The sequence below is a fragment of the Alligator mississippiensis genome, chromosome 8, assembly GCF_030867095.1.
Source record: "Alligator mississippiensis isolate rAllMis1 chromosome 8, rAllMis1, whole genome shotgun sequence".
In the NCBI taxonomy this organism is placed as follows: Eukaryota; Metazoa; Chordata; order Crocodylia; family Alligatoridae; genus Alligator; species Alligator mississippiensis.
In genome coordinates this window covers 40,910,757-40,932,706 of record NC_081831.1, presented here as the reverse complement: position 1 = coordinate 40,932,706, position 21,950 = coordinate 40,910,757, and the positions used below count along the sequence as shown (strand labels likewise).

The 21,950-nt window shown below is 48.7% G+C and overlaps 1 protein-coding gene across 8 annotated transcripts in view; it reads right to left on the bottom strand.

Moving 5' to 3' along the window:
- Window positions 1–21,950, bottom strand: part of GABRA3 (gamma-aminobutyric acid type A receptor subunit alpha3) — a 243,038-nt gene that overhangs the window by 115,065 nt on the left and 106,023 nt on the right. For all 8 annotated transcript variants that reach the window (XM_019487955.2, XM_006273800.4, XM_059732686.1 and 5 more), the window contains one exon: window positions 10,158–10,378. In XM_019487955.2, the coding sequence (XP_019343500.1) occupies window positions 10,158–10,378 (221 nt within the window). The remainder of the gene's footprint in view (window positions 1–10,157; window positions 10,379–21,950) is intronic.

Here is a 21,950-nt window from a genome sequence, read left to right as displayed (position 1 = left end):
TAGCTACCTGTGTAGCACTATAGGATGAGATATTGACTCCAATTTCTGGAACTTAAATATGGGGGTTTCCCGTTTTTTAAGCTTCACTCTGCTGTCTCCAGGAGATTGATCAATTGCTACATTCCTGCTGAGTAAGTTGTGCTTAGATTTAGCTTTTGGATGTGTTTAGGCTCAATCTTTTTTACGATTCAGGATTTGGCTCTGGAAGCACTGAAATCTCATTATTTGTTTTCAGGAGTTTCATTGTCAGAGGGCAGAAAACAGAACTGGAAAATGGGCCCTTTTAGATCCAGCAAGGAAAGCAAATTGAAGAGAGAATGTTTGAGTTTCACAATGCTGAGCTGCCCTCAAATTAAGAGTCTTGGGTTTAGCCTTCCAGCCTAGGTCTATATTTGTTAACAACAGAACCTCTGAGGCATTTGAATGGACAGAAACATCCCATGTCTCTGCTGAGCTTGTTCTTTGACCATTCCTGTTGCATTGCCATGAATGACAGCATCATCAGAGGTCATTACTCATTTTGAATCAATTGCACTCATCCAGTTCTTTTCAAGACAAGTTGCTCATATACGTGCCACTAAGGCAGCAGTTTTCAAACTGTGGAGTGGGCGTGAAGGAAAATTTGTGGGGAGAAGCTGGAGGGGCAAAGCACAGGGTTCACAGGTAAGAAGTCTGCAAGGAGCTGGTACCACTGCAGCCTTGTAGGGGGATGCAGTGGCGGGGAGCCTCAGGCAGGCTCTGCCAGTGGGCTGCTGTGCCTCTGGGAGCCCAGTGCAGCGGGTGTGCAGCCTAGAGCTGCAGTGAGGCCAAGGCAGGAGGCAATGGAGCCACAGCGGGTGGAGCCCACCCTGTGGAGTGGATCTGAGCCGTGGCAGCTGCTAGGATGAGGGGCTCCCTGTGTCTGGCTGCACTGCTCCTCTGCAGTGAGGGGGATGGAGGTGGGCGCAAACAAAACTGTAACTCAAAGGGGGGCTCAACTCAAAAAATTTGAAAACCGCTGCACTAAGGACATAATTTGGCCTTCCATGCCTTTTTTATGGGTGACACTGCCTGAATTGCCTGAATACAAAAGATCCAGTCTGATTCTCAGGTACTGATTCTCAGGAGTTTGTAGGGCTAACAGTTAAAGAAACCAGCTTTAACTCAAGCACATATAATCTGAAGATGGCAGAGATAGTAAATGTGGATCCTTGCCATGCCATTATTACTGTTGCTTTTCAGAGAAGTGTTCTTTGAGACATAATTTTAAAAATATTGAATCCTATCTTCAAAGAATCAGGATGGTGACAGCCTTACAAATTTTGAGGCAGGAATGGATCATATGGGTCACCTAACCCAGGGCTCAGCAAAGTTTTGCAGTACTTTAACAGAGCTTAGCTTTAAGTACAGACCATTGCCAACCCCTGAATTATTAACCAAACTCTGTGCATAACATGGGCCACTGATTTCACCTAGAGATTCCTGCAGCCAGTGGCAAATCAATATGTGTTTTTCAGTAATCATAGTTTTGCTCAACCTAGACTCAACCCAAGGCCCTAGATAGACTTCAGTGCCCTAAATGTGGCTTCTGTGAACTGCACTGGTTGGATAAGAGCACCATGAAATTCAGCCAGCTAAGATAAGATGCATAATAGGACTAAAGACTCTGTGTTTCAGGAATAACTGTCCAAGCAGTTAGGAAAGCAGGGAGAAGGCAGAGGAAATGGCTCAGCTACCTGAAGGAGGGGGAGAGAGAGAGATTTTGTGTTGAAATTGGGAAGGAGACTAAAAAATCCAGGTGCACTGCCCTGATACTAAACTCTGATGTTTGTTTTGTGATGCCGTATCCATATGCAAGGAGTCTGCATTGTGATGACAGGAAATCTCTGGATGCCAAGCTCCAGCTGGTCTGCCACTCAGTTCAGCGAAGGGACCCATAAATACTGTCATATGGGTGTAACTTTGCTGGACGCACGTGTCAGAGATGCTATTCCATCAGAGCAACTTTAGATAAATGCTAACTTGACTAAGAAGAGTTAGTATTCATAATAGGGTATTGAAACACATTCAATTGCTCATCTTAGAACCTGATGCCTCAAGAAGGAGGTATCAGGAAAGACCTCCTACAAAGTAAAGGATTGGACAATACTGTATGAGTCCAACTCCATATAGACATGCAGGGCTAAGCTTGGCCTGTGAGTCACAGCCATGAGTAGGACAGGGCAGAAGTGCACTCAGTCAGGACAGGCTGGTGACAGCATAGGGCTAAATCTTATCTGCCCAAATGGCACTCTTGCTGCCATATAACTGCAGTTTTAGGCAATTGAGGTCCCTGGCACACATTCACTTAATGATGCACTTAATTGATCTGTTTTCCAATCCCAACAACTGCACCTCCTGACAGACCACACTGTTTACAGCAAGATGCTCAAATCTGGGGACTGATCTGTTTTCCAATCCCAACAACTGCACCTCCTGACAGACCACATTGTTCATAGCAAGATGCTCAAATCTGGGGACTGGGGATCCAATCCCAATCACACCATTACTATTTGCCAGTGTAGGGGGAGTCTGACTGGGGTAATGATCCTGACCTCCTCCTGCACTGGCAATAGAAAACCAGGTGCCTGGTGAACCACGTGGGGCTGCACCAGAGGTAGCTGGAGCCAGAAGTGCAGTCCTGGGGCTGAGACTGACAGTCACTTAATTGTTGGTCTTAGCCCCAGGACTACACCAGAGCTAGTTTGAGACTTTGGTAGGGTCCTAGCTCTAGTTCCAGAGCCCTGACATACAAGCAAGATCAAGCTGCATGGTAGAAAGCCTGTCACTTGTTCAGTTTAAGGCACAATGGAAACCAGCCACGTATTTAATATTATTACATAATTTATTATGTATTATTATGCATATTGTGTAGAATAATTTGGGACTTATTTCCCATTTTATCATGCCATTAATTGCCCAGGTTACTATTCAAGACTCCATGGGCAGCTGATGCTGCCTTAGTCGGAGGGGGGGGGGGGGATGTGCCCCCCATGCAACCAGTCCTGCCAACTGCGGTGTGGGCGCCTGCAGGCAATCCTGCAGAGTGGGGGGGAAGGGGTTCGCCCCTCCCCCCCCAGTGATCCTCGAAGCAGCTGCAGTGATCACAGCGATCAGCCAGCACTTGCAGGGGGGGCACTGGCACTCTCAGGGGGTGCACGTGCACCCCCATGCACCCCACTACACATCACCACTGTAAGACTTAATTAACTAGTTAATCAGATCTTAAGTATAATGTCTGCCATAGGCCTAAGTGCTGTTCATGATTTAGCTCTGCCCATGCTAGCATGCTCAGTAGAACTGTGCTCCAGCTGGGTAGCAAAATAGCATCATGCAGGCGTGTGTGTAAGGCTAGGAAAGTCCAAAAGACATGATGAAAGGAGAGGGAGCTGAGGAAAATCTTCCAATCTTTTAGCTCAAAAGGTAAGCTACTAGGGAGCAGGGTCTCAGGTTCTTGGGCCCTTTACTCAGAGGAGCCACATCCTCTGTTTGCTAGCACGTTGATTTAATCGCCAGATCATAGTCCAGTCCTCCTCTTCTAAGTGGTCCACTGAGATGCTAAGAGAGGGAAATATGTGGGGTCAGGAAGAGGGGAAGATATGTGGTGAGAGGGATGACATCCCGGTGAGAGGGATGCTTCCTCAGCTGGAAAGGGCCACTGGGTTCTGGTCTGTACCACTGCTCCCAGTGGGACAGAAGCTTTCTCAGTGTTGCTTATGCAATGAATGTTAAATGCAAGGTTCATGGGGCCAGCCTCAGGAGCAGTGCAGGGGAAATGTCTAGCCCTGGTGTCCAACCTGTGGCACAAATGTCACAAGCACACAGGCAACCTCTGTGTGTAGCACATGGAAGACTGGGGAGGGGACAGGCAGCACAATAGGGCAGGAAGCATCAAATCAGGCAAGAAGCACAGGGTAGGAAACATCCAATCTGCTGCTCAGCTGTCTAAGGGAAAGGGATCTAAGTAGAACTTGGGGAGGGCACAGGGCTAATTTGTGGCACATCAGCCAAAAAGTTTGGGCCCCACTGACTAGTCCATGGCCTCGGCTGGGGGCTAAGGCCTGGATCCTCTGCTCCACTGAAAATGCCCTAAGTTATAAGGTTAAAAGGTGGGAGTTCCTCCATTAAACTTCTGGCACATGTACGTGCAGGGCAATTCTATTTTCCTACAGGGCAGAATATAATCACAAACTGTATGAACAGTTGGGCTGCATGAAATTTCACTGGCTGTTTCGATTCAACACTGTTTCGACTCATTTCAAGCTTGAAATAGTGAAATTGAATCAAAATGAAGGACTTTGAAACAGCCTGGAAACAAAATGAGGCTAGTCAAAATGTTTCAAAATTTTCAAAATGTTTCGAGGTTTTGAAGCAGCCAGCAGCAAGGTGGTGAGGGACAGGGGAGAACCACGGCTGCACTCCCAGCAGCAGCAATCAGTGCCTGGGCTGACTCCCTATCCTCAGCCAATCTAGCAAAACTCAAAACAGAGTCGAAACAGCCTCACTGTTTCGACAAAGCAAAACTGAACACCTATTTCAAATTGAAATGAAATTCGATATGAAACGCTGTTCTGACAAAACCATGAAACTCAAGTTGAAACAGAACAGTGCCATTTCGCACAGCCCTAATGAACATGCCAAAAGCTGCAGCTATGTGGCTGCCTACACACTGCCTTCTCACATAAAGTGAAACAGGATTTATTCTATCATCATCTGAGAAATTCGGTAACACTGTACAGCCTCTTCCCCTCTTGGGTACCTGAGCTGTTTTGGGGGCCAGATCTCCATGGAGGGAAAGAGGGTCAGGACATGGACTTGTTTCCCCCCCCATCTAGAAAATTGTTAATACCTCTGGTGCATGGAAAGATCAGTTTTTGCTCCTTAGGCACAAGGTACATGAGGCCAGAGAAATAGACCTAGTGCTGTATAGCTCTAATAATTAGGGGTGCAGCGATTGAGAATTTTTGGGCTCATACCAATGTCTAATTTTTAACAAGCCATATTGGTTGATACCAATCCATTTCTGATATGCAGCTAGGCAACATGAAGAGTGGCGTCCGGTTGGTAAGTCTGTTATGGGGGAAGGGGGTGGGGAGAAGATCGAGGCCCCTGCAGTGAGGGAGGGAGTATGGCTGGGCCTGGGGCAAGGGAAGATGCTGCAAAGCTGGGGTGGAGCAGGGGATGGAGCTGTGAGCATCTCTTCCAGGGAGCCTGGGGGGGATGGCTCCCACTGCCGCATGCATCCTAAGAGGGCATGGGGCATGCCCCTGGATCTGCGTGCAGGGTGAGGGTGGACTGCCACTGCGGGCTGGGGCCAGGTAGCACAGAGCTCCTCCTGGTGTGGGGCTGGGCCAGGCTGCACTTGGGCCAGGTGGCAGCGGCTGTGGGAGGGTGCTATGGGGGGTGCTGCAGCACTGCAAAATTCACTGTAGTCTCCGCTCCCAGCACCACCATTGCCTGCCCCAAGTGCAGCCCAACCCAACCCTCACCAGGAAGAGCCTGAAGCCGCCCCAGCCCCAGGCTGCAGTGGCAGCCCGCCCTCGCCCCACATCCAGGAGCCCATGCCCTCATTCCTTCCTGGGGTGCATGCAGACACTGGAGCTTCCCCCACACTCTGCACCCCTGGATTCAAGATTTAGCTCTCTCCTTCTGATGTGTGCCAGCAGTAGCAGGCTATGCATGGCTGTCATAAAACATGATAATGCTGAGCCAAAAACATTGAGAGGGTTCCTGTCCAGTGCAATGGTTGTCAACTGGGAGTATGCATACTCCTAGGGATACTTAAAAGGTTGTAGGGGGTACACAGGTGAATGCATGCATGCGCGCAGCCATAGGGCAGCATGCAGGCAGCCAGGAGTCCAGCCCGGCCACAAGGAAAGCAGCTGGGTCCTGCTGGTAAGTTTGCTGTGGGGGAAGGGAGTGGGGCCAGGGAAAGGACTGCTGCTAGGGTGGGGAGTGGGACTGAGCTGCATGGGGAGGGGGCAGCTCCTGCTGCTATTGTAGCAAACCCCCCAGTTTTTCTTTTTTTATTTATTTTAAAATGCATTCCCTCCCCTTCCCCAACCATTTCTGACTTCCTCTCTCCCTGTCTAGATAAGTATAAGTAAGCTAAGATGTAGGATAAGCTTTAACATTTTATTTTAGGTAGTAAGTTTTATTTTTCTCTCCCCTCTTTGCAAATAAGTTCCCTGCTATTTTGATATTGATACCCACTGTTTTATAAGTGATAATTATTATGTTTGTACTGCTTTTATATTGTGTGATTACTGTTTTAGGCCTATATATGTAAGTTAGCATAAGACATGTCAAGTTACCATTTTGTATGTCAAGCCTCCACCTTGTGTCCTCTGCCTGGGCATCCCCTGTGTTGCAACTGTATGATTCATGTACCCCTCCCATGTAAATTGGTTCCTGGATGAATGAGAGTGATTGGGAATGATTGAAATACAATGGTAGAAGGCCTCTACTGAATGGCCTGTAATGACCAGGCCATCACCTCGCATTGATTCATCCAGGAATCATGAACCTCACCCAGGATCAGAGACAAGAACTCAGCATTTGAAAGACAAAAGACCCTGCAGAACCAGCAACTCTACCATTGTACCCCACCATTACAGACACCCAAAACTGCACATCCCTGCATGGAGCACACATGCTCAGTACACCAGGGGCTGACCCTTGCCTGGGCATGCCTCCTGTTACTAGGGTCACACAAGGTCTGCCCCTATAAAAGGGTCCTCTCCATCTGGACCAGCACCATGCCACACCACCTATCCACCCAGAGGCCTTCCCGGCAACCCCCCTCTGGACAACACCTACTAGACAAGGACCCCTTTCCAGCCTGGATAGGTAGCTATCACCCCCCACCCCCTCTTCAACCGAGGACTATGACTCTGCTTCTCTTCCCTACCTGTACTCTAACCCTTCCACTGAGTCTCTTTCTCCTGCTGCCATTGGAGTGCTTGTTTGTGTGTGTGTGTGTGTGTGTGTGTGTGTGTGTGTGTGTGAACCAGTAACTTCATGGGGCTGTGTAGTGTGTTGTCTGTTTAATAAAACTGTTATTTGGACCCCTAAATTGGGTTTTGCTTTACTATGGTTTGGCCCTGCTCCAATCTCTGCTCCTTGCCCCTGTAACTTCTGTTTCATTTCTCCCTCTCCTGCTTATGGCTCACTGCCACCTCCAACACCTGTCCCGAGCTCCTCTCTGCCTCCAAACTCCCATTTCTTTGCCACTGTCTTATCCCCACTGCCTTTGCCTTTTCCCCTGCAACCAGGTTTCTGCCTCAGTTTATTTTCTGGCTGTCTCCTCCTTGCCACCACTTATCTGCTCCCCCGCCCCCCAATATCTCAGCTGTCTGCCTCAGTTTCCAGCCCCAGTCTACCTTAAGTAAACCCAAGCCTCAGTTCCTCAGCCAGCTTCTCTGTAGTCCACCAGTTCTAATCCTGGCTCTGGCAACTTTTACTCTCTACACTTTAACTCTCTCTCTCTCGCCTGAACCTTCCCCCAAGTATCCCAGGTACCCCAAGCACACACATGTACACTGTACCATCCAAGTTAGGAACTTACCTATGTGTATGTGTAGGTGGGTTGTATGCGTGTGAACTGGTGAGTGTGTATATATACATATATATATATATATGTCATTTTGTGATATACAAATTAGTGATCTGTGTCTAACTTTTGGGGTGTATAGTGTATGTGTTTGAATTGGTGATAGGTATGCATGTGCCTAGGCTGGTTTGGATGTGTATGTGCCTGAGCTGGTAGTGTGTTTGTGTGTATGCACCTAATTGATTTGTGTGTTTGTACATGTGCAATTGTGTCACACCCTCCTGTCTAACAGCCCAATATTGAGATCCTGCGAGTTGGCCTGACCCCACAGGGCAACACTATGTGTTCCCTGGGAGGGCCTGACTGGGCAGCACCTGTCCTTACTCCAGCCCCAGCCCCAACCCCACTCCCTCCCTCACCAAGGGGGACTACAGGAGTGGGGCTATGGGGAGGGAACTACACGCACCCCAAAATTCACCACAGCCCCCCAGCCCTCCCTCCCAGCACCACTGCCACCTACCCTGAGTGCAGTCTGGCCCAGTCCCCTGCTGGGAAGTGCCTAGCATGGCCCTGGCCCACCCTGCCCCACATGCAGATCCAGGGGCATGCGCCCCCATGCTCTCCCATGGTGCGCATAGCGGCGGGAACCACCCTGCCCTGGCAGGGCAGCCCTTTCCCCAGCCCCATTCCCTTCCCCCACAACAAACTTACCAGCAGGACCTGGCTACTCTCCATGTGGCCAGGCTGCACTCCTGGCCGTCCACGTGCTGCACTGTGGCTGCTTGCACACACTCACCCACATACTCCCCACAACCCTTTTAAGTACCCCTAGGGGTACGCGTAAGCCCAGTTGACAACCGCTGATGTATGTTATTATTTAGGAGCTGTCTGAAGGCAGACACACTAAAAACAATTTTTGAAAACTAAGATTTACACTCTCCCATCAATATCTATGTGGACCTTACGTTACATTTGCAAGTAGGTTGTTGTTTCATGCATAGACCTCCCCACCTTGAAAGGTAACTCAGTCCATTAACCACAGACTGAGAACCATTTTTTTACATGGACAAACAGTTTCCAAACCTATGGAATGCATGTAACTAGCTCCTGAAAGGATATCCAGTGAAAACAAACATGCTCATTATATTTGCACACTATATATCTTGTTGCAGCTCAGTCCAAGGGTAATGTCTACAAAGCACAATGCACGCAAAGATACCCAAGCTACCTCTGAAGGAGCAGGCTTTGGTATTAGAAGCACTAGAACTGCATTAGTCCTGAGAAGAGCTTAGTAGCTCAGGCAAGCTGCCAGGTTAACCCAGCTATACTGCTTCTGGTAAGTCATTCAAAACTTGCTTGGATGTCTCTATATATGTGTCTGTGTTGTTCCAGTGTTTTTCCCTTAATGGCACCAGATGCAGAAGAAATACATTGTCTATTGTTATTTGTGGAAAACATGAGAAATAAGATTTTCCTAGAATATGTCCTGATGGTGACAGGTTTTGCCAGGAAGGCAATAATTATCTGAAAAAGTGCCTGCATGGTGTATTGACATGCTGTCCAGACAAGTCACAGCTGCCCCTGTAAGAAGCAGGCACCCCAATTGCCGTGCCCCATTCTTATACCCCTTGTAGGAAGCTATAAGGGTAGGCAAGGGAGGGGAGGGAGCTTATGGATATCAGTGAAGCTTAGAAGTTGCACTTAGGTGCCAAGGATGCTTTTTGGCAACTAAGTTACTTTGTGGGACTAGCCTGATGTGTGCTGATCTCTGGTACAGGTTGAATTCAAGAGTGTCTGTCAGTTCATTTTCTGCATATTTGGCCTATATGTCCCTCCTACCCCACTTGGGGTCCACAAGCCTGAGCTGAAAATCTCTCCCTAAGAATGAGGAGTTGGGTTATTCAGTCTCCAGACAATGCTCTATCATACTACAGATTTAGAGAACAAGATTTTACCATTCCCTTCAAACCATCAGGCTCCAAACTGACCCCAAAATGGCCTTCAGAGTTTGATTAACTTTTTCCTGACTAACGATCAAAACTATAAGGCATTTCTAGATTCTGGATAGAATGTGGAATGGAAAAAAAAGTCTCACAAGCTATCTTGATCTCACTAGAGTGTTCAAAGGCCTCTTATCGATCAAGTGGGCCATTTGAGCTGCACATCAAAACCATACTGCCTGATATTCTCCCACCAATAATAGAGGGCTGAGGCCATATCCTGTAAGAAGTTGGATGTCAAAATAAGTTGGAAAATACAGTGATTCTCCATAGCTCCCCCTGCAATTTGACATTAGTGGTTTCCACTTTCCACCTAGGAGAGGGCCAGTGGTCATACAATGGAATGTGGTGTGTCAGGACTGAAATGCCTTCATGGAGCTGCACTCAGTAGAACTGGATGAGGGTAGCCAGGAAAGCTATAGGTTAGGGATGAAATACACTGGTACAGTAGGGAATATGCATAGCCCTGGCTATAGCATACTGTAAGATCACACCATACGCTCTACCTGGGCTCCACCTATGCATAGGAATTTGTAAAACCATGGGCGTACCCTGGTTCTATCAGGGACCAGGAGACATACACCTACCTCATGGTGTACAGGAGGGTGCCATTGTCCACCAGGCGCAGAAGCTTGTTGGGCGTGGTCATGTTGTGGGCTACTGATTTCTTGCCATTGTGAAAGAAGGTGTCAGGGGTCCAGATCTTGCTGGCCAGCAGGTTGTTAAGGGGTAGGACCTTCATGGGGCCATCAAACTTTAGCCTTTCATCTCTCCAAGACTGACGGAAAAAAACATCAATGGTGTATTCCTGGAGGGAGAGAGGAGAGTGAACCAAACTGTATCTTACCCAGTTCTTCATTGCAAACTATCCAGTAGACTCAAAAGGGTGAAAAAACCTCCTTTCATTGGGTGGGCTGAGTTTATTTTTTTTACTCATGATTGTTTTTGGATATGAACTAAGAAGAGCAACAGATATGTAGCAGGGTTAGTTTCACCAAGACAGGGAAAGTTCTAGAGGATAAGTAGCTTTTCTACCTGGTGTATAATGATTTTACACATCCACTAAGGCTGCACGCAATGGCTGTGCTTTGATTCGGTTTTGAATTTGGCCGTTTTGGAGGACAGAGATTCATTTTGGTGTTTCAGATCATTGTCCCATTTTGTTTCGCTGAATCTGTTTTGGAGAGTCAGCTCCGCCAAATCTTTTCTGAATCTGTTTTGAACAGGCTGCAAGGGAAGCTTCACACAGTCCTACCCAGCTGGGTGGGGCTTGGGGCTGGGGCCTTGGAGCCCCAGCAGGGAGTAGGACGGGGCAGTGGGTGGCTCATCCAGGGGAGAGGGAGGGCTGCCACCCTCTGTGCAGGTGAGGAGACCTACGTGCAGATTTCTGATCCCTGTCATGCCAGGTCGCAGGGCAGGGAAGCAGCGCAAAGAGGCGAGTAAGTCTGCTGGTCCCTGCCATGTGACTTGGCTCCACAGGGAGCATAGATCCATGCCAGGGGTCTCCTCACCACTGTTGCCTGTGCCACACTGCCCCCGCAACGTGGGGCTGTGTGGGGCGGGCAGCAGCCGTGAGGAGACCCCAGCGGATCTCTACTCCCTGCAGAGCCAGGTCGTACGGCAGGGCAGTGCTGGTCCCTGCTGTGCAACCTGGCTCTGGAGGGATCACAGATCTGGGGATGCACAGAGCAGGCAGCAACAGGGAGGAGACGATGGCATGGATCTCTATTCCCTGTGGAGCGAGGGACTACCCAGCTCCTGGTTTGATTCCCCAGCTCTTGGTTTGATTCCTCCTGCTCTTCCTGGGGGGCATGGCCCCTCGGATCTGCATGCCGGGTTTCAGCAGACTGCCACTGCAGGCTGGGGCCAGCGGCAGCACTGCAGTGCGCTCAGCATGGGCTGCACCGAGCGGCTGCCGCAGGCCCCAGCCTGCAGCAGCAGCCTGTTGAAACCAGGAGCACCGAGCGGGGGCCCACACCTCCCTGGGAAGAGCTGGGGAAATGATCAGAGAGCTGGGGAATCAAACCATGGGCTGGGGAACCATGAGCTAGATGTCAATATCAGAGCAGTCCTTCCCCTCCTCCCTCTTCTTAGTTTTTATTTTCCTGCAAGCCCGGCTCCAAAACCCCGAAGTTCTCCAAAACATTTTGGAGCCTTCTGATTCATTTCAGAGCTGTTTTGGAGCCTTCTGTTTTGATTCAGATTCGGTGTTTCAGGTGCTGAAATGGCCCGAAACACCACCGAATGAAATAACTGCCGAAATTTCACACAGCCCTAATATCCATACAGCAACACCTTTCATCCCAAAGTACATTCCAGACGTAGATATATATTTCTGGCATCCTGTAGCAACCAGTGAAATACAGCTAGCACTAGATTGGTACCCCTCAGCCATTCTGTGTCAGCAACATCATACAGAAATTTCAAAATGGGAAACAGAATGCTGTGTCTCACTGAAGCCACCCTGGGAGTTGAGGAGATAAAAAAAGAATTACTTGGGTCAATATCTGGCCAGGACATCGAGGATTATATCCTATTCCTGCAAAAATACTAGAAGCACTTGTAGTGACCTTGAGCTTGCAAGGTCACCTCCCACCTTTATCCAAGACCTCAACAATGTACCATTAAAAGTTCTTACAGAACTTTTTTTTTTAACACAAGAGTAGACATTATTAGTTAATGTTATGGCCAAATTCCAATTAGATTGATTACATTTTGCCTCTGTAACTTCACTTTGCTAGTTTAGGTGGAAGCAGAGGCTGACAGCTTCAAAAGCAGGTGCCCAAAATTGAGCATCTATAACCAGTTGGAGGCACCGTGATAATACTGGCCTACTCCTGCAAGGTGCTGCGCAGCTAAAGGTCCTAATGATTTCAACATGTGTAGGTAGGTACAGATGTAAATGCTTTATTTTCTATAATCACAGTGAAGGCACTACACTCTTTTTTTAAATTTCCAATCCTAAATTTTTGTTCAGTGCTGCCAAGTGCTGTTAAATAGCTACTACATTTTACCCTAGAAGTGGCTGCATTTTGGTGGTAGGACTGAGTGGCTCCTGTATTAGAATTCAGGATCCTTAGGAATTCAGGTTAGGAATTAAGGGTCCTTCAGGGTGAAAGATGTAAGCTATGATATTGTCATCAATTATTTGATAATCACCCATGACTCGCTATTCTAACTGGATTAATAATATATACATATTCTTTATTAATTGTGAGAACACAAATGAGTTTCCTTAAGAACAAAGTATCTAGAAGCTGAAAAGGAATTTTTGGGCCTGGGAAATATGAAAATTAGAAGTGGACAGGACATGTGGGGCCAAATTAAACTGTGGTGTAACTTTATTGAGGCCACTGAGGTTTTGCTATGACTGCATGTGGCTTTTTAGGACACGGGCACCTGGGACATGGAACTGTGAGGTAAAGGAGGGTGGAGACTCAGAGAGTGACAGCTGCTCTGTGGTAACTGCCCTTGTGCACTCCTACGTACCCTGCTGCAAACAAATCTTACCCCTTAATGAAAAATACATGAGAAAGTGCCGAGCCGCTGCAGGCAAGCTTTCATCTACTGCAGGCATGTATGAGGCCACTTACTGTGGAACAACTAGCTCACAACAAAGCTGCACCCTAGCCTCATGATGACTTGGCTTGCCTGGGCACTAAGAGTTTGAGCTTTTGTCTTCATCTGGTATAAACTGATAATGCACCATTGTAGTCAAGGATGTAATACTGATTTACATCAGCTTGCCGCCGTTTTATGTTTATTAGAAAAATAGAACTATTGCAAGCATCACCTTGAGGCAGGTGCTGGCTGCATGACATGAAAGCCCATGATCAGGTTCTGTCCTTACGTACGACTCAGGCAATAACTGTCAATCAAATAATAGGGCAGGGGTGTTGCACAGAAAAGCCCCAGAATGACCCAGACGGTACTCAGCTGGGGACCTTTGCTCCCCTGGCCTCTCTTGCATGAAATTACCTCTGCATTTTATTCCCCAGCTGACAGTCCGAACATAGCCTCTTTAGGACCATGGCAACCCATACATAATTTTTAATAGAAAGCATGACAACAGCTTGTTCTACATCTCCAAAGTACCCCAAATGATTCATCCGTAGCTTGGACACAAGAGACCCAGCAGCAAATCAAGTGAAACAAAGCCCTCCACTCCAGTCCTTCACTATTGGTTACTGTGGCAGCTGTGGGACACTACCACCACCGGTGTGTGGATGATGCTAGATAGCACCATGCTTTTAGCAGACCTCCACGTGTAAGAATGGACTGTTGCCAGGTCACTGAGCCCCACAAACCAGCATGCCCCACTTCATTTCCACCCCTGAGCTGCCTTTCTGCAATACTAGGCAATTGCCCCTCAGGAATGATAGGGAGGGGGGAGGGGACAGAGACAGAGCCACGTTCCCCCCCCATCTGGGCCCACTCCCCCTTTACTTCCTGCTGCTTAGGGTCTGGGACCACTCCCCCCTCCCCACCGCAGTGGCAGGGGGAGTGGAGGAGTGGGCCTGGGCCTGATGCAGGGGAGGATCAGGCCCGAGGGTGGGGAGAAGCTGGACTGTTGTGTGGGGGGGGAGCAGCAGACCTGAGCTGACCTGGCAGTGGCGGGGGAACAGGAGGAGCGGGCTCAGAGCTGACAGGGTGGGAGTGGGGGAGGAGAGGGCCTGGGCCCAAGAGGGGAAGAAGGCCCACTCCTTCCCCTCCCCCAGCAGCTGCCATGTCAGGCCACTTCAAGCCAGGCATGCTGTTCCCCTTCCACTGCTGCAGCAGGCCTGCTTCTCCTCTGGCTTGGGCTTGGTTCTCCTCCATCCCCACACTGGGCCAGGGCCCACTCCTCCCTTCCCTTCCCCTCCCCCTGTCACTCCCGCATTGGGCCAGGCCTGCTGCTCCCTCCCTCCCCCCCCCCCCCCCCCAGTTGCAGCAGGATAGCTTCTCCAGCCCCCCTCGAGCCCAATCGTCCCCCACATCCCTCACATTAGACCCAGGCCTGGGCCCGCTCCTCTCCTCCCCCCCCCTCACTGCTGCATTGGCCCGGGCCTGCTTCTGCCCCCCACCACCATGGTGGGCCTGTTCCTCCCCCCACCCCTTGTGCCAGGCCCAGGCCCCCTTCTATTTGGGGTCTGGGACCACTTCCCTGTTCCCTGCCACAGCAGCAGGGGGAAGGTAGGAGCGTGTGCAGGCCCACTCACCCCTTCCCCGGCTCCATGGCGAGCCCTGCAGGTGGAGATGACAGAAGTGGGGGAGGAGTGGGCCAAGGCCAGTGCCGATGGCCTTTTCCCCCGCACAGCATCCTGATCCCAATCTACCCCCGTGCTACAGCTGCCATTACCTCCAAGGAGCAAGGGGGTGGGGCGAGGACAGCTCCAGTGGCCTCGCCCCCCCTCCACTCCATCATCACCACCTGCAGGGAGCAGGCCTTGCCCCACCCCTGTTCCATCTGCTCCGCTGCCACCACCTCCTGGGAACGAGGGAGGATGGACTAGGCCAGCCTCCATCCCCTGTGTCCCCACCATCATGGTGGCGGGCTGCCACCTGTCCGAATGTTTCTTTGTGCTCTGATTGGCTGTTTTTCAGCCAATCAGAGCACCTAAAGCATTACAGACAGACAGACTTAGGCTTTTATAATATTAGAATAGCTAAACTGAATAGTACTCAACAGATGTATGCACCATCCCCTCTTACAACAGTGATAATGCTGCATAAAGGAATTACTTAAGGTCACCTGGTTAGTGCACTAGGCCAGAAGTTCCCAAACTTTTTCTTACTGCGTACCCTTTTTCAGATTCACCAGCTGTCAGCATATCCCACGACTGAAAGAGACTTGGGGGTCATGATTAACCACAAGATGAACATGAGCCACTAATGCATTACCGCAGCTGGCAAAGCAAACAAAACTCTGGCTTGCATCTACCAATGCATCTCAAGAAGGATGTCATCCTCCCACTCTATTTGACCTTGGTGAGACCACAGCTGGAGTACTGCATCCAGTTTGGGGCTCCACCATTCAGGAAGGACGTGGGGAAGCTTGAAAGAGTCCAGAGGAGAGCCACGCACATGATCAGAGGGCAAGAGAACAGGCCTTATGAAGGGAGGCTGAGAGCCATGGGACTCTTCAGCCTGGAAAAGCACAGGCTCAGGGGTGACTTGGTGGCAGCCTATAATTACATAAGGGGTGTGCATCAGGATCTGGGGGAACACCTGTTCACCAGAGAACCCCAAGGGATGACAAGGTACAACGGTCACAAACTCCTGCAAGACAGTTTTAGACTGCGCATAAGGAACTTTTTTACTGTCTGAGCCCCCAAGGCCTGGAATAGATTCCCCCAGAGGTGGTGCAAGCATCTACTCTGGACACTTTTAGGAAACATTTGGATGATTATCTTGCTGGGATCCTTTGATCCTAGCTGACTTCCTGCCCCTTGGACAGGGGGCTGGACCTGATGATCTTCCGAGGTCCCTTCCAGCCCTAATGTCTATGAAATATTTTAACCACTTAAATGCCAATTATAATGAAAACTAAATCCCCCATTACACAATTTCTCCTGTGTACCCCCCCAGAGATGTCTTGCATACTCCCAGAGACCTTTGTTCTAGGGCTGCGTGAAGCTTCAGTCCCCGATTCAATTTGGCAGAGTTTTGGCCCAATTCAGTGGCCAAATCTCCAAATCTGAATCGAATCAAAGCAGCCTTTAATCTCTCCGAATCGAATTGGAACCCTTTGAATCAATTCAGGGAGATTCGGAAAGATTCAGAGATTTAGACACGGAGACAGCTTTAAATGTTTTTTCTACGTACCTCTCAGTAGCAGGGGTTCATGAATGTTGTTATGATGCTGGGGTGCATGAAGTGTCCCACAGAAGCATGTGGGGCTCCCCAGCATGCTTTGCAGCAGACCCGGAACTTCTGGTCCACTTCCAGGTCTGCCGGGGAGCACGCTGGGAGGCCCCCTTGTGCCTCTGTGGCTCAGTGACTGGTGCCTCCTGGGTCTGAGGGGGGTGGTACCCAGGGTCCCCCTGTGGCCAATCGCCAAGCCAGGAGGCGTGGGGGGCAAGGGCCCTGCTCACTTCCTGGTGGACCCAGAAGTGGACTGGAAGTACTTCCGATCCACTTCTGGGTTTACCACCCAGGACATGGAGCCCCCCCCCACGCTCCTGTGGGACGCTGCATGCACCCCAGCATCGTAGCGATCAGAAGCTGTACTTAGTACCTCAAGGTATGTAGAAAAAATACTTAAAGCTGTGTCTGAATCACTGATTCTCTGAATCAGCATCAAATCTTCAGATTTGGATTTGGCTGAATTAAATTGGTGGATGGTGATCCAAGTCAATGTATTGAATCACTGTCCCTGATTCAGGCCAAATCTGAATTGAAGAGGGCCCTCTTTGCACACCCCTATTGTGTACCATAGTTTGGGAACCCTTGCATTAGGCTGTCTCTTGGCTGGAATCAGAATTGCTCAGATGCATTGTCTAGAATCTATCTTTAGCCCAGGTAGCTTTGGGGAAGGGCAAATTTGGCTGGAACTTCCACAATGTTCTGTGTCGACTATTTTAGAGATGTCTTGGTTTCTTTGCTGTTTTGGGGGCTCAATCAGTCATGGTCTACTGAAGCCAAGCTGGCCCATGAGGCCAGCCTAAGCTCACAAGCTTCCATAGCCAGTGGCACACCTGGGAGTGATGTGGCTAGCACTTAGGACCAGAGACTTCTGACTCTCTGCCTGAATGGTCAGGTAGCTATTTACAGCAGGGTCAAGAAGTCCAGAGCAAAGCTCAAACTCCTGCCTCAGGAGCTGTACTGACAAGTCTTAACCACTCTGCTGTTATCCCTTTTCTGATGTCATAGTCTTTATTATACTTGAGTATCCTGGTATACCCCAACTTGTGGTCCATAATTACATGACACTATGTCAAACACAGACTGATATATGAGAACCTACATGTCCTATCATGCCATCCCTTCCATATACTAACTCAGTCCAGCCTTAAAGAGATACAGGTTCCTTACCCCTACCACTTTGCTTTGTTCCAAAACAGCACTTCAGTTAGAAATTGGTAGAAATCTTGTCATTCCCAGTCTAAATGTATCTGTATTTAGTCTATGGCCATTCAACCTTAAGCCAGTGTTCTTTTTCAGCCTAAAAGCTCTTTACCTCCCCTTATATTCACTTCACATATGTACTTGTATAGAGTGATCATTAAAGGAAAGGTCTTTTAATCTTCTTTTCTAAGAAAGGGCCTCTATTCCTTTCACTATCTTAGGGGGCCTTTTTTGAATTACTTCCAGTTTAAGTTAATATTTTTCTTTAAAGTGGAGACCAGAACTACACACAGGACTCTAAATCAGGTCTTACAGATGGATGCTTTATGCAATGGCATTAGTACTTCCTCATCTCTCTACCTGTCATGTCTCCACACCTAGTACACCGTAGGATTGCACTGGCCTTTTTCACATCAGGATCACACTTGTGGCTCGTGGGCATCCTGCAATCAACTAAGACAGCCAGGTCTTTGGTCTATTTCAGAGGTATCCAGTCTATGAGCCTATGACAGATGCCTCCAGTCTTTGAGCCTGTGACTGCCCACTGTGTTCCCCTTTTCCAGGTGAGGTACAATCCTTCTGGTCTTTGTACAAACCAAGTCGTTCTCTGATTCCAAGCTTCCCTTCTTGAGTTACCTGCTACACCTTGTTAAATCAATGGAAAAGTCCCTGGGGGAGAGGCACAGCAGCTCTCATGATTGAGACTCCACAAGACCTCCTGATGTGTGGTCTTCTGCAGCTTCTTAGCTGCTGGTCCTGTCCTTACAATATCCTTCAGAACTTGTTAACCATCCACACAGGACTCTCTGTTATCACTCATATGCCTCTAGTCTCTGTCTGGTAGTTCCAGCACCAGGCTTTTTCTAAGGCTTTTTATAATCCTTCAAATAAGACCTGCTTATTCCTGGCCTTTCTTCTGGCCTCCTTGTGTTGGAGCCAAAATGGTTCTGAGTCCGTGGTATTGTCACCTAGCCCCTTTAAGTAGGTCAGGAGATGAACCTTCTCTGACCTCTGGATTAGGATCATGCACAGTAATACCTAGAAGCCACTGAAAAATGGTACCCAGTGCAAACCTCAGGGCTGTGTGCAGAGCCCTGGCATGCTGTGCACACTACCCATGTATAAAAGTATTTGATTGACAGAAACTGGGTGACTGAGAGTGAGTGAGTATATAAGGGACAGAGTGTGTGGTCTGTCTGGGTGGTGCTCTGTGAGAGGAAAGCAAGAGGTGTATGAGAGGCAGAGCTGGCCCACAATTTTTGGGGGACCCCTGCAAAATATAGTTTTGGGGGCCCCTGAAGGAAAGAAGCTGGGGTCGGCCAGGGGAGGGGGGTGGTGAGCGGCTGAAGAAGCCAGTGGCAGTAGCAGTGGCATCAGCAGTGGCCAGGGGTGAGGGGTCGCAAGTGGCTGGATGTGAAGCTGGCCTCAATGGCACAGGGGGGAGGGAATGTGGTGGTAAGCAGACAGATACAAGGGGCCCCTTGGCTGTGGGCCTCCCTGCGGCCACAGGTTTCACAGGATAGGATGGGCCAGCCCTGATAAGAGGTAAAGGTAGTGTTTGTGCATGTAAGTAGTGGAGGTGGCTTTGTGGACGATTGGTGCGGTGTTGTGTCAGTGGATTGTTTGGTGTTGTTGCTTGGCCAACGTTGTGTTCTGCAGGACCAGGCCAGCAATAGAGAGCACCTCAATGGAGGCCATTGATATGGACAGCCTAGCGGATGTCCACACCATTTGACTCCAGCACATTTCCATCTCCTGTCCCCGGTGATCTACAGCTGATTGTTGCTTGAGTCAGCTCCCCAGACTTTCTCCCCTGGGTGTGCTGTGAACATAAGTAGTGGCTCATAATGCTCTTGTTGGTGTAATTATCACCCTTCTCTCCTGGGCATGAAGGAACAGGGATCTGATCCTTCTGGTACAGGTGAAAGGAACCTGTATCACCTTGCCCACACACCTGTGTGTCTGTGTTTATTAGGATTGTTAAGAATTCTCTTGAAATAGTAGAATAAGAGCTGTTTATGTGTTTATTAGGATTGTTAAGGGTTATATAGGAATTGTAGAATAAGATCTATTTCCCTGCGATACCTTTTTCCTTCCTTTTCATTTCTGTTAATGCTTACCTGTGTTTTAATAAACTGTTTATTTGTTTCAGTTCAGCTCCCATGTCTGTAAGATTTATTAATTAGCCATAGCACAGGCCAAGTCACCAGACTGGTAAGGTGGTGATAGATGCGCCTGGCTAGTGTGCCAAACATGGGAGGGACCAAAAATCACCCCATTGGACCAGGCTATTAGGTCAGCCATTGATTTACCCATTTTAATCAGAGACTAATCAAGTTCAGCTTCAACATTTGAGTCCTTTCAGGTATCTCTTTGCTCCAGGAGCAGGAGAATCACTTCTTTGTAATGGTTTTGCTGGAGATGCATCAACTGATACATGCCAGAGTATATTTGGCCCTGCTGGCTACAGCATTGCACTGCCAGCTCATGTTCATACTGTGGTCAATTATTACCCCCAGGTCTGTGGTGGCAAGCTATGGGGGATCTTCAGTCCTGCTGCCTGATGAGAGGCAGCAGTTGCACAAGCACCCATGTCACAAGTTTTGCCTGTCAGCAGCAAGGGGTACAGGGCCCCGAACCCCCCTGCACACATCTCTTTAACATCTGGCAGGCTTTGTGGCTGCAGCAGGGCCTAGCAGCCAGGCCTGCAATAGTTCTGCGCCCCCCCCCCCCCCCATCCCCCAAGACAGACACGGTTGCACAAGCACCCATGACACGTGTTTTGCCTGTCAGCAGCTAGAGGTGCAGAGCCCCAGAACCCCCCTGCACCGATCTCCTTGAAACTTGTCAGGTTTCATGGCCTCAGCAGGGGCTAGCAGGCCTGCAGCTTTCACCCTACTGCACCTTAACACACACACTGTCATCCATGTCATGAGTTTTGCTTGTCTGCAGCTTGAGGTACAGTGTCCCCCAAACCTCTGCACTTATCTCCTTGAAACTTGGCAGACTTTGTGGCCTCAGCAGGGGCTAGCATGCCTGCAGTTTTGACCCCACTGTGATTTAACACATACACGTGACATGAGTTTTGCTTTCAAGACTTTGGGGTGCAGTTCCTCTGAACACCCTGCAGCACCTATCTCCTTGACACATGGCCCGCTTCATGCCTGTAGTTTCATCCAAATCAGGCCAGAAATGACAAAGTTATAGGCTGTTTTGACCTTTCCCATTAAATACTATGGGCAAAACGTCAAAATAATTTCTCTGTTTCAATGGAACGGAAAGGAACAGCTGAAACAAAATTCGAAACAGAACGCTGTTCCATCAAAACGTTGAACCACTGGTCAAAACAGAACACTGCTGTTTTGCACAGCCCTAATACCTGGCTCAAGAAGACCTTGGAATAGGCTCCAAGAATCCATTTCCAAGAACAAGAAAAGAAAAAACAAACAAACAAACAAAACAAACAATCACATTCTAGGTTCTCCTCTTCTTAGCTGTAGTCCCCAGTGCTCTTCCCATATGGACACAGAATATAACACTTTGGGATTCACCCCCTCCTGGGGGCTGCACTTGGAGCCTATTCCAGGCAAGCACACAATTTACAGTCACATTCTTCTCCATCCAGATTTGCTACTAAATTTCATCCCAGAGAAACACTGAAATCTAGACCAGGTTCTTCTCCACTGTAATGCCTCTTTCCAAAGTCCATTCTTCAGGGTACAGAAACCCTATTCAGTCTCACCTTGCTGCCAAGGAAATGAGGAAGCTGAGGGACACACTGACACTAAGTACCAGACACTAGTGTGGGCCTTGTCAGCCAACATTTTTCATGTTGCCTAGTGAGTGAGACTGGAGTTTCCCCACGTGCTTCAGGGTAAAGCAGCACACTTTCCTCTGTAGTTACTAACCAGCTGATTTTGACAGCAACATAACTTACCTCACCTCCCAGGCCCATCATTGTCATTATAATCTCCCCCTGAATAAGGCTGCACAAGGCAGGGTCTCAATTGCAGGTAATAATGGCTGTACTAGAGCTAGATCATGAGACAGATATAAATGTGAAATGAGTGACCTCCTTAGTTCTCTAACCTAAGGTAAAAAAAAATTCTTAAGAAAGGTGAGAGGTCACTCCTCCCTTCCCACAAAGGTTTCATTTCTCCCTTGATCACACATTGCTAATTGCATTTAGCACCAGAGTCACATGATATAACACATTTGCTCTGTGTGCGCAAAAATTATATGTAACTACAGCACACGAGGGGGAAAGAATTTATGATTCTTTAACTGTCTTTCTAATTTTAAATTCATTTTGTCAAATCACATAGCAAAAAATA